Below are 14,376 nucleotides of genomic sequence, written 5' to 3'. Positions count from 1 at the left end.
TGACGTTCTGCATTAGCAAAATTACACGATGTGACGAGGGAAACGAAGAGAGAACGACAATGAGATAGGGATCGTCACAGGTGGCGAATTGCAATTAGGAATTTGAATCGATGACGTCAAAGCGGAGGCTTTCCTATAACGCACGCTATAGTTACGAGCCGATCGCTCTCCTTCGTCAAAACGCGACTCATCATAGCCGTTTCTACAGCAAAACAACAAAGAACGGTGAGCAATCTCCGCGAATTCGCATCGACAAGACTCAAAAGGGCGACGAAAGAGCCTCATGGAGAAGAGTAGTTATTTTTGCTTGGAAGTCTCGTTTAGGGCTTTGCTCGTCTGGGAAAGTCAAGAGGCTCTCGATAGGGAATTGGAAGAAGACGAAAGAAGACGAAAACGTGATGTTTTTAGGCGATAATCTTATTTATTTATTTATTTATTTATTTATTTATTTCAGGATTGGACAATTGGACATCTGAAAAAATCGTTCAAAGATCAGTCGAAAAAAGAAGTTCATCTCGAGGCACGTACACAAAATCTCTTCTTGTAATTCAATACATTATACTCGTTGTTATTTCTTAGGTGTTTGGCCACGAGAAAGACGTAGACTTTCATTTTTACTGGTTGAGCTAAAATCGTCAAATGCAATATTAAGGTTAATTAATTAATAATTAATTAATTAATTAAACGCAGGGTCTTCAAAAATAATTATTATTACATTTGTTTCTCTTTTCTCAGCAATGCAGCTGTAGCAATGTTCAAATTGGCCGCTTGGTTATATAGCGGTTCATCGAGCATGCTTGCTGAAGCCATACATTCGTCCATATGCTAAATCAGGTACAGGACACTTGCTCTGTTCCTAGGCTCTTTTGAAGGGTCCTAGATAAAATCTTTTATATACATAAGTACACGTGTTTTATATAGCAAACTCAATAGGAAAACCCGACCCAGATCATCCGTAAGCGTGCGTTTAGAGAATCCAGTTGCCTCTCTATTTCTTCTTCTTTAGCTATGGGTTCTCTCGAGTTGAGTTCGTCTACGCGTTGGTGAGTGGCGTGGGAATCTTCTTCCTTGGAGCCGATGCGTCTCTTTATCACGGCCGCATCCGCGGACTCTGGCATCCTCCTCATCTCGAATCCCTTCAACTGGTACCCCGACCCCGTAGCACAGGGAAAATCTTCCTATTTAATTAGACGTGTCGTTTCTTAGGCTCTGGTTGTATTAGGCGGATCAGCTATTGTTGAAATCGATACGGTAATATATTCGTCCTCTCTGAGGGTCTAAGCACGCTTGCCAAACAAGGTACACTTCTCCGCCGCGATCGTGCAAGTGAGAGCGAGCGCTCATAGCGCCGGCATGACTTTTCGAGAATACGATAGAATTGTATTATTTATTGCGTCCATGGGAAATCATTTTGAGATTTGGACGCGATCCGAGTGCCGTCGCCGTTCTTTTGGAAGAGAGTGCCGCCGTCGTTGGGGTAGTCGCTAATTGGTCCTCAGGAGCATTTGGGGCGGAGCCGCACCGTTATACGGGACACAGAGCGCTCAGAAAGGTCTGGCTACTGTTCTGTTCCGTGTATTATGGCAGCGTTGGCCTTGCTCTTTCTCGTTCTTTGCAACTCGCACGTCGTTTTCCTTATCAATCCCGGGTTTAGAACAGAAATAACGCAGCTAGGACGGTAAGTCTAGTGCCATTGCAAAGCGAAAAATGACGAAAACCTCCTGACATAGTCCGCCAAGTTGGAGTCCCAGTTCTTGTGAATGAACTCAAAAGCATTTCTATCCCAGACCAAAGTGGATCAGCTCACGTACCTGTAATAGGTGGCATAGACTACTCTTTTACAAAGTGAGAAGAGCAAAACAGAAACCGAAAGCTACTGAAACCGAAAGCCTTAGTCTGCCTTGCAGGCAGCGGCTTTTCGTTTCGCCTTTTGATTTCCACTTTTCCGTTTCTCTTTCAGCATAAGACTAACGCAATTTTCGATTGCTTCATCCGCTTTGAAAACAGTCGCGAGCACAGGCATCGAAATTTCTCTAGCGGGCGTTTCCATCGCAGCGTCGGCGAATTGGCATTATAGCAATCACGGCTGGCAAGGGAAATCCAAACTCTGGGACCTTTTATTGAGAACCGCTTTTAGGATTCACATCTCTGATAGCGGAAGTGCAGATGTGTCTGCGAGCGATGTCAGTTTGACGGCGGTTGTTAGCCTTGGTGCGTACACACTTTAGAGTGAAATGAAATCTGGGCACTTGCAAAAATGGTATCTTGTCTGATCAGGTGTTGACAGCAGTGGTCACCCCACAGTTTCAGACAAAAGCTGCAGTTTTGTCATTGGTAACTTGGATGTTCACTTTCATGGTGGAGCTAGGTATGACACGTAACGTTGGGCAAAAGTCTTTTTAAAACTGCAGTGTGTTGTTTCAGCTGGCTTTACAACCTGTTTGCTGATAATATAGCAGATGGGCTCAAAGGCAGTATGGAAAAATCGGTAGGTAATCATAATTCCCTTCTGGCAGATTAGTTACATAAGAGATGTTTAACAAACTAGGTTTGCAGTGCTGCCACGAATGCAATTAACACTGAGGCAAACAAATCTTTATCAACTCTTCCACGTTAGTACTGTGTCTTCATATTAATCTAGATCCCTAACCAAACTTTTTTTCAGTTTTGCAGAAAGTTTCTTCTGATGCAGAAATTAATTTAGCACTGACTCAAGCACCAATTTTTAATTCTACGTTCATGCAGACGCTTCATAAGGTACGTACGTATATGCCATTCTTATCGATCAAAAAAACTAATATTAATTGTTTGCCTAGTGCGATTTTATTTACACTCCGGATCCTAGTGATCCTCCTTTTCAACCGCCGCCTCTTCCTCCAACAAATGCAATCGCATCGTTCTCAATGCTGTCTGTTTGGATAACGGACTACGTGGCAAATACGGCCGGCTTCGTGTATCAGAAAGCTGGAGTTTTGAAGATCAATATCACGCAAAGCATGGTACGACTTCACAGCATCACACTGACGCTTTTTTATTCCAAAACCCTAGATTCCGAGCAATCCACTATTTTCTCTTGATACAAATTCTTTCAAAGAGTTTGCTCCTGGGGTAACCTAAGTTTCCTTCTGCATGAGCACTTACTCTATTTTTCTTTTATTTGCTAGCTTTACAGCAAGTACCCTAACAAGGCTCTTCAAGTCCTTGTTAACGCCACGTCAGCTCCGTATATAAACATAACGTCGTCCTTCATAAACTTTACCGCTCCCGGCGAAGCGGTGTTTTACGTTCTGGTAGACAACGCAACCAAAGTCGAGGCTTTCACACTTGGAGTAGTAAGAAAGTACATTTTCTTGCTCGCCGTAAGTCGATTCAATTGTATTTGTTAAGGTCATGCGTGCTACTGTTCGTGCAGCTCTTGCAAAGAGCGGCACCAAGGAGATAGTCACCGCCAATGCTACATATCTCAAGTACTATACAAAATACCGTGCAATCTCTTCAATAAATTCATTCGACTAGGTCAGACATTAGTGTAGTTTCTACTAATGTTGGAGACATCAAGGTGCGTATCAAATTACGTGGTTGAGACTCTAACTTTACAAAAAATGCTATTTGGCTTCTATAGGCTGCTAGTTTTGAAGTTTTAGTCAATTTTGTGTCTCAGATTGTGCTTATTCCTAAGCTTAACAGTAAGCATTGCCTGTCGATTGTCTGACATTTTTACGCTGTCATATACAGAGTACGGCGCTACTGGGTTTGCTGTACCTGTTATTGATGGTGTATCATTCGTCAATCCAGTTTTGATGCAAGGACCAGTACGTTGGAGGATACTGTAATTAATTAACTGAAAGAAACACTTACTCGCTGTTAACTAGGGATACGTTCAAATTGCTACTAACGTTTCCTATACTCCTTCAGTGCATCAGGCAGAGAAACAGTTTCGTTATGTTCATTTGGACGAATTGAAAGATGAAAAGAAGTTCGTGTAAACCGCAAGGTTTGATATTGCGTGTGCATGTGCTTTTTGGGATTTGTTGTTGTTTTTTCTTTTTTTCGATTAGAAATTTCTGTGCGAACTAGACAGTTTTCGATCAGTTGATTTTCAGTCAGTAGATTCTTCGTGAAGAAACACTTACAGTACACAGTATCTATCTGCATCACGAATAGGAACTGAAGGCGAGGGTCTGGACTCATTGTCACAGCACGAGAAAAGGGAGCGATTGAAGTTATTTGATAATTCAACACTGAATGCACGTGATTATTTATCCGCGTCCCTTCCCGTGGAAGAACGTCTCGCGGCAGGCCGCCTGGCGGACAGGTCGCCGACTGGAACGAATCCGCACTTCTCATCGTTTTTCTGTTGCAGGTGATTCGTTCGCGAAATTTCGATCGGGGGCCCTGACGCCGCGAACTCCGGGGCCCGTGCTCTTATAATTCGTCGAGCCGTTGTCTAAATTACGAAGAGAAAGAGAGCTATTCTTATTCCTACGGCGATGAAGCTCGAATCCGAGCGGTTTAGACAACCTGGGAGCGACGTGCTATCGAAAAACGCTCTCCTACGAATTCTACACCACGCGCCCGAGTTCCGAGGCTAAGAAAAACGCGCTCGTGACTACACTCACAATGCTCTGCAACTACGCATTGACCATTCTATCGATCTACGGACTACCTGTAGATGTCAGGAACTGGATTCCCAAGTGTACTTACCGTGAAATTTGCTTTCTATGCCAATTTAAAATTGACGTCTACTGTGACTATGACGTCATATTTTTAATTAATTTTCGTTTTTCATGGGTGTAGGCGAGAAAAATTCTTACCGAACTCCAGCATCTACTGGATTATTAGTAGACAGATAGGCTTTGCGCAAAGATGTCCAAGGAGGTTTGAGTGGAAAAAGTGAACAAGGCCAATGAGACGGTCTCTGTTCTTAGGCTCTTCAACAGACGCGTTCAGGAGTTGATTTGAATTCCTTTCTTCGCCATCGAGTCGTCACTCGTTGGAGCGTCAGGAGAGAAAATCATCGGCATGATGTATCGTCTAGTCAGGTAGTCATAGAGACAGAGTATAAATTTTGCAAAGTCAATGCAACGTGTGTGGCAGAGTCAGAATTTTCAAGAACATTTCATGGATGATCTACTGCGGCGGCTGCCGTCAAAAAGTAGACACCATTGAAAGATGCTGACTGAGAACCGCGCCTGACATCCTGGCATTTGCTCTGCTACGTTTTCAGTGCAATTTTAAAGTAAGCGAGAAGCAATCGGGCAAAAGAGATCAAATCTTTTCTCCATGTAGTAGGTAGACACGTATTAAATTTGATATGAGTCCATATTGCGAGAACGCAGAACCATAGGTAAGAAGAAGTCTTGCACAGAGCAAGAGAATAAAGGTTAATTAAGGATATTTTATTCGTAGGGGAAAGTAATGCAGGTCATTGCTTAGTCTATATTTGAGATTGTCTTGGCGGCGCGTAGACGCACTCCGGTTCGATCGATCCAGCGTTTACGTTTCGCCTTTTGAAATCGTCGTGTGCTTCTAAAAGTGGTGAGTACGTTGCCGTCTAGAAAATTTGACGTCATGGATTATTTGATTTGATGGAATCGTCGTCGGCGCAGCAGGGCGGTGGACGCCCCGCCAAGCTCAATCGTTTATGCAAAGTAAGGAGAAAAAAAGATACGAAGGGTCAACGAAAATACCCTTTCTTCTGTAGGCACTTTAGGTGAGAACAGAACGGGGGTCTCGCGGAGCAAGCAATTTAAGAAATTGCGGACCCACGGTTTTTTGCTTGAAAGTACGGTACTTATCAGCTTTGATACAGTCTGATGAGGTCCTCATTGCGAATAGGTTTACCGTCTAAGCTCCGATGACGTTCACTCGCATAAGTGAAGCTTGAGCGGGCTGGATCAATCTAAATTCTTTAGCATAGAAACAGTGTTTGCATAACCAAAGACGCTTCGGTGTGGGCCCGGATGGCCCCCGTCGCAGGGATCCCTGCTGGAATGTTCTGTACGGCTACGCCCATTCACGTGGTCCGGAAGGTTCAATAATTAATGGACGATGGTTCCGTAAGACGTTATTGACTATGACGCGCTTAATGACGCTCCCGAGCCGATCCCACACTTGTAGAGGCGTTTCGCGAGAGACGCCTAGGTCTACGCGAAACGCCTAGGTCGAACTGCTATAGTGAAATGAGACCTTACGTATCTACGCCGTGTCACCGTTGGGCGTTGGTTTCGCGTAGGGCGTTAAAATCATTAACGTGATCGAGCAGTCTGTGGCCAATCCTTCCTTAGGAGACGACTTGAACCACGTGAATCCACCACAAACAAATTATAATATGCAGATAATTGCGCATACGCACTCGCATTGTAAACCGTTACCCTAAACGGCGAGTCACGCTCTGGTTCCACGCAAAGCAATCACATCGATCTGAGGCCAAAAATGACAAATTCAAATATGTCAGTCCGCTTAGCAGCAGCTTTTGGGTACGTACCTCAGCGCTCAAAATAGAATTCGCCTAACCTATATACGACAAACTGCGTGAATTTTGTGCACAACACGATTTTCCAATGTTGGGTTTTAATTAAAGAGTCTTACGGCTATTGATTCGATCACAACTACCGTAGCCAACGAGCTTTCAGGTTCATGCCTAGAAAGCACAAAGAGGGCGTTACGGAGAAAACACTATGTAGGAGGACAGCGACTCCTCCGTAATAGGACCTAACTATGCATGTAATCAAGATAACTAAACCACTAGTTCCCCGGCTAATTAAATGATACAGCTGCGACATCTGCTTTGTTTACTCTGTTTTCCTTGTTTACAGGTTAATTTTTTTCTGGAATTTTGTTGCCGTCGCTCAAGATTTTTGTGATACCAGCGATAAGGACTGTGACTGCACTATCGATTGCTGCTGTCCTGGATACGTGCCCAATAGAAATGATTATTCCCAAAACCCATTTTTCGTTATCATTGTTGTCGAAGGAGACATTTCAAACGAAAGTTTCAGACACCTAAATGAAGCAGTAAAAGACATCAAAATTAATTTCTATACTGACGAGTCTTGCAAAGCAAAAATAGCGTATTTTGCAAGCAACCTCTCTTCCCCGAATGTAAAGAAGGCTTTAGATGACAGTCGGTTTCACGTCATTCCCTACCCAAATGATGGAAAAGAAATCGTTTCCAACGCCTCAAGAGAAGACTGGCTACAAGTTATCAACAAAAGTAGTACTATGTATGTAGGCCTAAACAAGGAGAGAGATAAAGATACAACCTGGACCGTGTTTCGTTCACCACTTTACTCGTGGAACAACAACTTGTTTGACGCTCTTTACAACGTTAGAACGCAACAACTGTTTCATGACTTCGAAAGCATAGAAAAAGTTTCCTTGCCCCTTACAATCGATTTTTCCTACAAAACTAAACGACCTTTATATCCCTTTCTGCTGAACCATCTGACAGTGTTGTGTAGCAACGACCCGTCTATCCTCCAAGGAGCTACACCTATTTGCCCGGGACGCTATAAAGATCAGTGGATTCTGCCAAATAATGCCATGTTTACTAAATTTGGATCAGATTGTTACACCTTGGCGGAATGCCAAAATAAAATCCGTGAAGAGAACAGTAGCGAGACTCTTTTAGAACTTCTATACAACAACTTTGATTATCGAAGTCAAAACCAAACTCATCAACCATTCAACGGATTCTGGCAGTCTCGACAACCCATGACCGTAGTTGTCAGCGAAGACTACTTTAAATCCAATGAAAGTGCTACCGAAACACTAAAAAAATTTTTCTCTTATGTATCAACAACTGAAATTGCTTACTTTGTTCATCCATCAATGGTTATAAAATGGATGAAAGAGCAGCATACAATAAAAGACCTCAGAAGATTGATTTACGGTCGGGTTATGTTAGAACTTGACTGTAACACTAGCGGAGGAGTCACAGAATCATGGGCAATTTTTGCTTGCCTAATAGCTATGTGCATATTCTATCTTCTTTCACCTGCAAAGTATTGTGTTTGTCTATGCGCAAAGTTTTGTGCGTGTTCGTGCTCAAAGCGTAAGTCTTTAATTTTTGTAAAGATGGAAAGACAAGAGATATTTTCTTTTAGGATCAAAAGAGTCACCGTCTGATGTACAGTCTCAAGGTATTCCCTTAGAAGACCTAGATTTTTCAAAAACGGAAGAGAAAACTAGAAAAAAGCAAGAACTCCTAGAAAAGGTGTCGCCGGAAGATCCATGTGAAAACGAAGATTCAAAACTGCAAACTAGCGTGAAGTATTTGGAGCTTAGTCCGCACGAAAGTCTGCGGTCTATTCACTTGTGTTTTGGAATGATACTCATTCCAGCAATAGCACTAATTTGGAAGGTCGACTTTGGAAAAAAAATGAGACTTTGGCGGGCAGCAGCAGTGACATTCACTGTTGGGCAAATATCTCTGCTCACAGCTCCATGGTTGGTAAGTGTATCGCAGATTTGGTATCAATACGAAAAAGACAAAGCAAGGAGCTTAGACATAAAGAACAACCAGAATGAATCGGCTGCTATTTCTCTTTTTGCAGTAACCTTAGCGTCCAACGTCTGCTTGTTTGCTTTAAATAGCTACTTCTATCTCAAGCGAATTGCTCCTTTCTTTGGCGAGTTAGACAAAATTATTGAAAACGACAAAGAGCAAGTATTAAAAGAATTGAAGAAGAAAATTTGTTTTCCAATTTTAGTCATTGGCTTTATTGCTATAATTTTTGCTGGTTTACTTGCGTCAACTGGACCAATCCTATTCACTGACGATTTGCGAGTAGGATGGGCGTTTGGAGAGTACAGCAATAACAGCGCAGGAGTGCACTATGGAGTTATGGTGTTCATAATGATCACGGCGTCTATTACTTACAATTTTTTTGTCCTCATTCATTTATCCTCCTCAACCTTGATTTTTTACCAAAACAAGAAAGAAAAAGACGATAAAGCCTTACAGAAACTACGCCAACTTCATGAAAAGTATTTGTTTCCCGGATCACTAAAAGTATTCATAGCGCACCTATTCGTCAATCTGCTCTATTGCGGTGTTTTTACATTTTACGTGATATTTGACGTAAACTACCTTGACTTCCAACGAAAATGTCAAGTAATATCTTTATATATTCTAATTTACTTGGAAAACATATCTTTGTTCATTGCTTTTCAAAATTATCAAGAATTTTACAAACTTCGACCTTTGCAATCAAACGACGACAACAAAGAAGACGACAAAGAATCAAAACTGTCAAATCCTAGAGAAAACAAGGCACTGCAACTCATAGGCGCACAAGCGCCGTTTGTTGTTGTGCACACAGCGTCACTAGTAGCTCTTGTAGTTGTACCGAGCATGGAAAAACTACTGCATTGAAATAAATAGTCTATTAATTTCTTGTTTAAGTTATTTTGCTTGATTTGTGTTGTAACGTTTTATGTTAAAAAAACATTTCTGGACGTTTAGTTTTGATAACGGCATCTACTTTTACATCTTTATCAACGACAGCAACTCTGCCGGCCTTACTTCACTGACAATAGTTCAAATCAGCGACATGAAAAGCGAACAGGTTTTAAGGTACGTATTGCCAAGTCTTCCGGCAGCGAGATATACTAAACGCCGAATGAGTACAGCGATCCATTATAAAAGGCCTGCCCGAGCCCGCTCCAATATTTCCACAAAGAAACAGATTATTGCATAGCTGAAAACATTGCTGAAAATACGTGATCGCTTCTTGCGTTCTGCCAATGTCGGACAAGCTCTCTCCAAAGCTCAATTAAGCAATGCAAGGATTTCTTTCGGATAAACAATGAGTTCCTCTGTTCTGCCAGCGTGTAAAAGACTTGTAGCGTGACCAGAAAGAAAGAATGCTTTTATATAAAATGGAATACCAGAGGCGAAGGCGATTTACTAAAAAAACTAACGCTGAAACACGAAAGTGTAGGGAGCAAACAGGATTAGATACCCTGGTAGTCTACACTGTAAACTATGAGTGTGAGATGTAGCTTATGTCATAGAAAACTCGAGATCACTCCGCCTGAAGAACTTGATCATAGACGGCGATATGTTGCCTTTATCTTTCATGACATTTTAAATAAATACATATTATCTTACATTTGTGAAGCCTGATGCTTCCCGGCGGAAAAACGGATTTCGCAATATCAAGAACTCGCTTTGATCGCTTGCACCATTCGGAAATCAGACCGAGCTTGCGAAGACAATGACAGGATTCGTGCAGAGCTAAACCAAAAGCTTCTATGATCAATAAAGCGATAAAAGCAAACAATATGAAGACCATTGGCCAATCGAATGTCGTTCTCCGGAAGTAAAGCTTTGAGCATATCAAGACCCTTTGTGAAGTGAATGTGAGATTCTTTCGGCTTGTTTAAAAGATCCGAAGCCTGGCCATAGACCACGTAACCTAGGAAACACACTCATTTTACTCGTGACGTACGCAAATCTAAACGCATACAAACAGCGAGGTGCAGATTGACCACGACATCATCTCTCTCGCCTGAAGAAACTTCAAAGCGACAGTGCCGAGTCGGGCACGTCCAGCGCCTTGGAATATTGGGTCAGAAAGTTGTATATATGCCCGAAGGAACAAAGCACTACACCAAAAGACGTCTTTCCAGCCTACGTAGAAACTAGCTGCTAAGTACCATAGAATAGATCAGTCGTTGGCAAGCGATCTCGAACTTCTAGTATCATTAGAATCAGCCGTTGCGCTTTATCTGAGTGTCCTTGAAAAAGGAAGCTATAAGCCAGAAGAAAAATCCCTATATAAATTAAATAACAAATTCTGAATGAGAACACGCCGGCGTACGCTCAACTCAAGCCTAACCTTCCCAGTACGTAGCAATCTCGTCGGATGTCATTTTGTCAATAGATTGACCTTTGAAGCCAAGCTCTACATTGTGCTCAATTAACGCTACGCAGGTCTCCAGAATGCAAGTAGATCCTAGCCAAGCCAAAGTAACCTAGGTACACACAAGATTAGATAATAGTTAAGGCCATACATCGAAGATACTGCTCTTGAGGAATATTTGAACTGCCACTTGACTTCTCAAGATTAGCAGAGAAATGTTGTGAAATATCGGAATAGTAATATTATTATTAATGATGGCTACAGTTTTTATCGGTACGCATTGCCTTGAGGTCAAATGTTTTTTAAGCTTTTACGGTACCAACTAATTTCTTATCAGCTATTCCATATGTAGGGAATAATATCGTTAACTGAGTTTGAGGTGACTAAATTGTTTCTGATGCTACATTAAACTGATTTTAGAGTCTTCACTATTTATTACCTTTATATTAATATGTTTCTTTCACACAAAGAGGGTTATAATAACCCAAAAGGGGCTCATGTCGTTTACGCATTTGCAGAGATGGTGCTTTTTAGAACCTAAACCATAAGAACAGCCAAACGTTTATTCAGTTTAAGAATCTAATGCAGAACTTGCACGTGTTTTTAATACCAACGACAGCGCATTAGTAAAACCAAAAATAAACACGTAAAAGTTTTATGAGATCATAGTTTGTTTGCCTCAGAGAAGGAGTAAAGAGCATTAATGTGATAGAGGCTCTCGCCAGCATAAACAGATATGTGATCTCCTTTGAGTAAAAATCTTTTAAAGGTTTGGAAATTTTTTCACGTGATTCAGTGAACTGGTTTTATGAAATTTTGTTAACGTCGAAAGAGAGAATGTCATGACAGTTTTTGCTCGTTCAGAAAACATTTTTGAACATTGTCTGGTAATCGACTACTAAGTAAAAAATAAATTATGATACCAAAAAGTATGGTAGTATGGGGGATGAGATTTCAGTTGTGTATTATATTCTTCACGTGCCCAAGCATGAGCACAAGTTAGAAGTCGTTAGAAATGAGAGCCGACCCATTAGCGCTCAATTTCTCCCAAAACAACGTATAAAGACAGTGAAAGCGTCTTCGCATGGTAATCCTATTTACAGTAATAATTAAATGGGTAGCTATTACACTTGATATCTTCAAGACGTGAACTGTATTGAAAAACTTTGCATTTGAACTAATTAACTTTCTACAGAGAAACAGTTTTGTTCTGTTCATTTGGACGAATTGAAAGATGAAAAGGATTCTTGTAAACCGCAAGGTTTGATATATTGCGTGTGTATGTGCGTTTTGGGGTTCGTTTTTGTTTTTTCCTTCTTTTTCGATTAGAAATTTCTGTGTGACTTAGACAGTTTTCGATCAGTTGATTTTCTGTCAGTAGATTCTTCGTGAAGAAACGATACACAGTATCTATCTGCATCACGAACAGGAACCGAAGGCGAGGGTCAAGGCACAAGACGGGAGCGATTGAAGTTATTAGGTAATTCAGTACTGGATGCACGTGATTATTTATCCCGACCCGTGCAAAGAACGTCTCGCCGCCTGGCGGACAGGTCGCCGACTGGAGACTTTTTTACCAATCAGCACTTATCATCGTTTTTCTGTTGCAGATCATTCGTTCGCGAGAAATCGGGGGCCCTGACGCGAACTCCTGGGCCCCGTGCTCTTATAATTCGTCGAGCCGTTGCCTAAATTGCGAAGAAAAAGAGAGCTAGTCTTATTCCTACGGCGAGGAAGCTCGAATCCGAGCGGTTTAGACAACCTGGGAGCGACGTCCTATCGAAAAACGCTCTCCTACGAATTCTACACCACGCGCCCGAGTTCCGAGGCAAAGAAAAACGCGCTCGTGAATACTCACAATGCTCCGCAGCTACGCATTGACCATTCTATCGATCTACGGACTACCGGTAGATATCAGGAACTGGATTCCCAAGCGACACAAGTGTACGATCTCATACTTACCGTGAAATTTGCTTTCTATGCCCATTTAAAATTGACGTCTATTGTGACTATGACATCATATTTTTAATTAATTTTCGTTTTTCTTCATGGGTGTAGGCGAGAAAAATTCTTACTGAACTCCAGCATCTACTGGATTATTGACAGACCAGCTTGGCGCAAAGATGTCCAAGGAGGTTTGAGTGGAAAAAAGTGGCCAATGAGACGGTCTTTTTTCATAGGCGCTTCTACAGAGGCGTTCATGAGTTGAATTGAATTCTTTTCTCCGTCATCAAGTCGTCGCTCGTTGGAGCGTCCAGGAGAGAAAATCATCGGCATGATGTATTGTCTAGTCAGGTAGTCATTGAGACAGAGTATAAATTTGCAAAGTCAACATCTTACTTGCAACGTATGTGGCAGATCGAGTCAGAATCTTCAAGAACATTTCATGGATCTTCCCTGTACTCGCGTGTAGGGGTAGGTATCTATGCTTTTTGTGTACACATAACGACCGGACGATATGCCCTCCCTGATCCAGGGTGGTTCGAATGCAAATGATCTCCGCCTACGCCGTTCTCATCGCGACGTGGCGCGTCTTCGCCGAGGCGGTTCGCCCGCAACTAAAGCTTTGCGTGTTGGGCTACACGTTTCGCCGTTCTCGCCTCCTAGATACTAGAGTTTGTAGAGAAGGCCACTCGAAGCGGCCGAGCTCCAGCCATGATCCCGTTCGCTACAGCTCCGCTTTGATCAGGAACAAGACGAAAAGAGTCGCAGTTGGGTTTTGCGCGACCGAAGCCAGCCCTCGAGTGAGTTTAGTCCATTGTTATTCTCCGTTATCTTTAACGCGCTCATATGCTAATTCTATGTCGTCTTGCTTCGTCCATTGGTCGAGAGAATCTGGGTCCGCCCTTTTTCTCGCAAGTCATGGCGTCTATAGACCCCTTGCAGGCACGCGACCAATTAGACGGTGACACGCCTACTGGAGGACAACCGGGACTTGCCAAACGCATAAAAGAGCCCGAAACTCTACTCTCCTTCCCTATTACAGAGCTGCCCTGACAAGATCAGAGAGTACTCGTCTATACGAAGAAAAAGGGCAACTCGCGAAAGGCGTCGATCCTTCGCAAAGCCATTACGCGAGTGGGCGGATAACATCGACAAGTGGCCGGCGATTACAGGGACGTATTCGATCATAGCGCCAAGCTCATACACGAGTGAGGTCTTCCTGAATTACCGAAATATCAAGTGCTACCAGCGATTTCTTTCGAAATGCGTCGGATCGTTGTTTGACACGCCTGTCGCTGAAAATCGCCGTCGAATCGTTGCAGTAAAGGTAGGCTAATACGTTTCGTGTCATCTATGGGCTTTGTGCTAGTTTTGTGAGTATTACTCTGGCGGAAAACTTGAAAAAAATATGTCTGAGAACCTCAGGCTGCAGTATCCGTGGACTCATTCTGGAGTATTTTTGCAAGTTTTCCGCCAGAATGGTACTCACAAAGTCCCTAGATGACACGAAAACGAATTAGCCTACTTTTACTGCAATGATTCGGAGGCGATTTTCAGCGAC

The 14,376-nt window shown here is 42.4% G+C and overlaps 2 protein-coding genes and 2 long non-coding RNA genes across 12 annotated transcripts; 3 read left to right on the top strand and 1 right to left on the bottom strand.

Annotated features, from left to right (window-relative positions):
• Window positions 1-283: 283 nt before the first annotated feature.
• On the top strand, window positions 284-4,073 carry LOC136194882 (bactericidal permeability-increasing protein-like). Its single transcript, XM_065984132.1, has 18 exons — window positions 284-400; window positions 455-524; window positions 580-600; window positions 1,731-1,845; window positions 1,961-2,089; window positions 2,138-2,211; window positions 2,278-2,368; window positions 2,425-2,488; window positions 2,549-2,612; window positions 2,666-2,757; window positions 2,817-2,999; window positions 3,049-3,108; window positions 3,165-3,332; window positions 3,388-3,467; window positions 3,517-3,559; window positions 3,623-3,686; window positions 3,736-3,812; window positions 3,873-4,073. The coding sequence occupies exons 1-18, from the start codon at window positions 284-286 to the stop codon at window positions 3,984-3,986; spliced, it is 1,626 nt and encodes a 541-aa protein (XP_065840204.1). The 3' UTR covers window positions 3,987-4,073.
• Window positions 4,074-4,264: 191 nt separating this feature from the next.
• On the top strand, window positions 4,265-9,468 carry LOC136194501 (uncharacterized). 7 transcript variants are annotated; one of them, XM_065983648.1, is made up of 10 exons: window positions 4,265-4,363; window positions 4,798-4,878; window positions 4,929-5,042; window positions 5,098-5,239; window positions 5,290-5,347; window positions 5,410-5,651; window positions 5,705-5,785; window positions 5,839-6,479; window positions 6,819-8,056; window positions 8,109-9,468. In XM_065983648.1, the coding sequence occupies exons 8-10, from the start codon at window positions 6,436-6,438 to the stop codon at window positions 9,377-9,379; spliced, it is 2,553 nt and encodes an 850-aa protein (XP_065839720.1). In that variant the 5' UTR covers window positions 4,265-4,363; window positions 4,798-4,878; window positions 4,929-5,042; window positions 5,098-5,239; window positions 5,290-5,347; window positions 5,410-5,651; window positions 5,705-5,785; window positions 5,839-6,435; the 3' UTR covers window positions 9,380-9,468. The 7 variants fall into 7 exon arrangements, with proteins under 7 accessions (XP_065839720.1, XP_065839716.1, XP_065839721.1 ...); XM_065983644.1 differs by having other exon boundaries at window positions 4,272-4,315; window positions 4,364-4,878; XM_065983649.1 differs by having other exon boundaries at window positions 4,316-4,487.
• Window positions 9,469-10,536: 1,068 nt separating this feature from the next.
• Window positions 10,537-10,922, bottom strand: LOC136194611 (uncharacterized). The gene is made up of 3 exons (XR_010671684.1): window positions 10,848-10,922; window positions 10,666-10,782; window positions 10,537-10,614 (listed from the first exon to the last, which is right to left on the bottom strand). It is a non-coding gene; the product is annotated as an uncharacterized lncRNA (long non-coding RNA).
• Window positions 10,923-12,378: 1,456 nt separating this feature from the next.
• LOC136194392 (uncharacterized) lies at window positions 12,379-13,739 on the top strand. Of its 3 annotated transcripts, none has more exons than XR_010671634.1 (5): window positions 12,379-12,424; window positions 12,482-12,815; window positions 12,930-13,166; window positions 13,230-13,286; window positions 13,348-13,739. It is a non-coding gene; the product is annotated as an uncharacterized lncRNA (long non-coding RNA). The 3 variants fall into 3 exon arrangements; XR_010671635.1 differs by having other exon boundaries at window positions 12,930-13,286; window positions 13,348-13,443; window positions 13,495-13,739; XR_010671633.1 differs by having other exon boundaries at window positions 12,930-13,286.
• Window positions 13,740-14,376: the final 637 nt, after the last annotated feature.

This window comes from Oscarella lobularis, chromosome 13 (assembly GCF_947507565.1).
Source record: "Oscarella lobularis chromosome 13, ooOscLobu1.1, whole genome shotgun sequence".
NCBI lineage: Eukaryota > Metazoa > Porifera > Homoscleromorpha > Homosclerophorida > Oscarellidae > Oscarella > Oscarella lobularis.
Note: the sequence above shows the minus strand (reverse complement) of the source record. Positions and strands in the feature narration are given on the sequence as shown.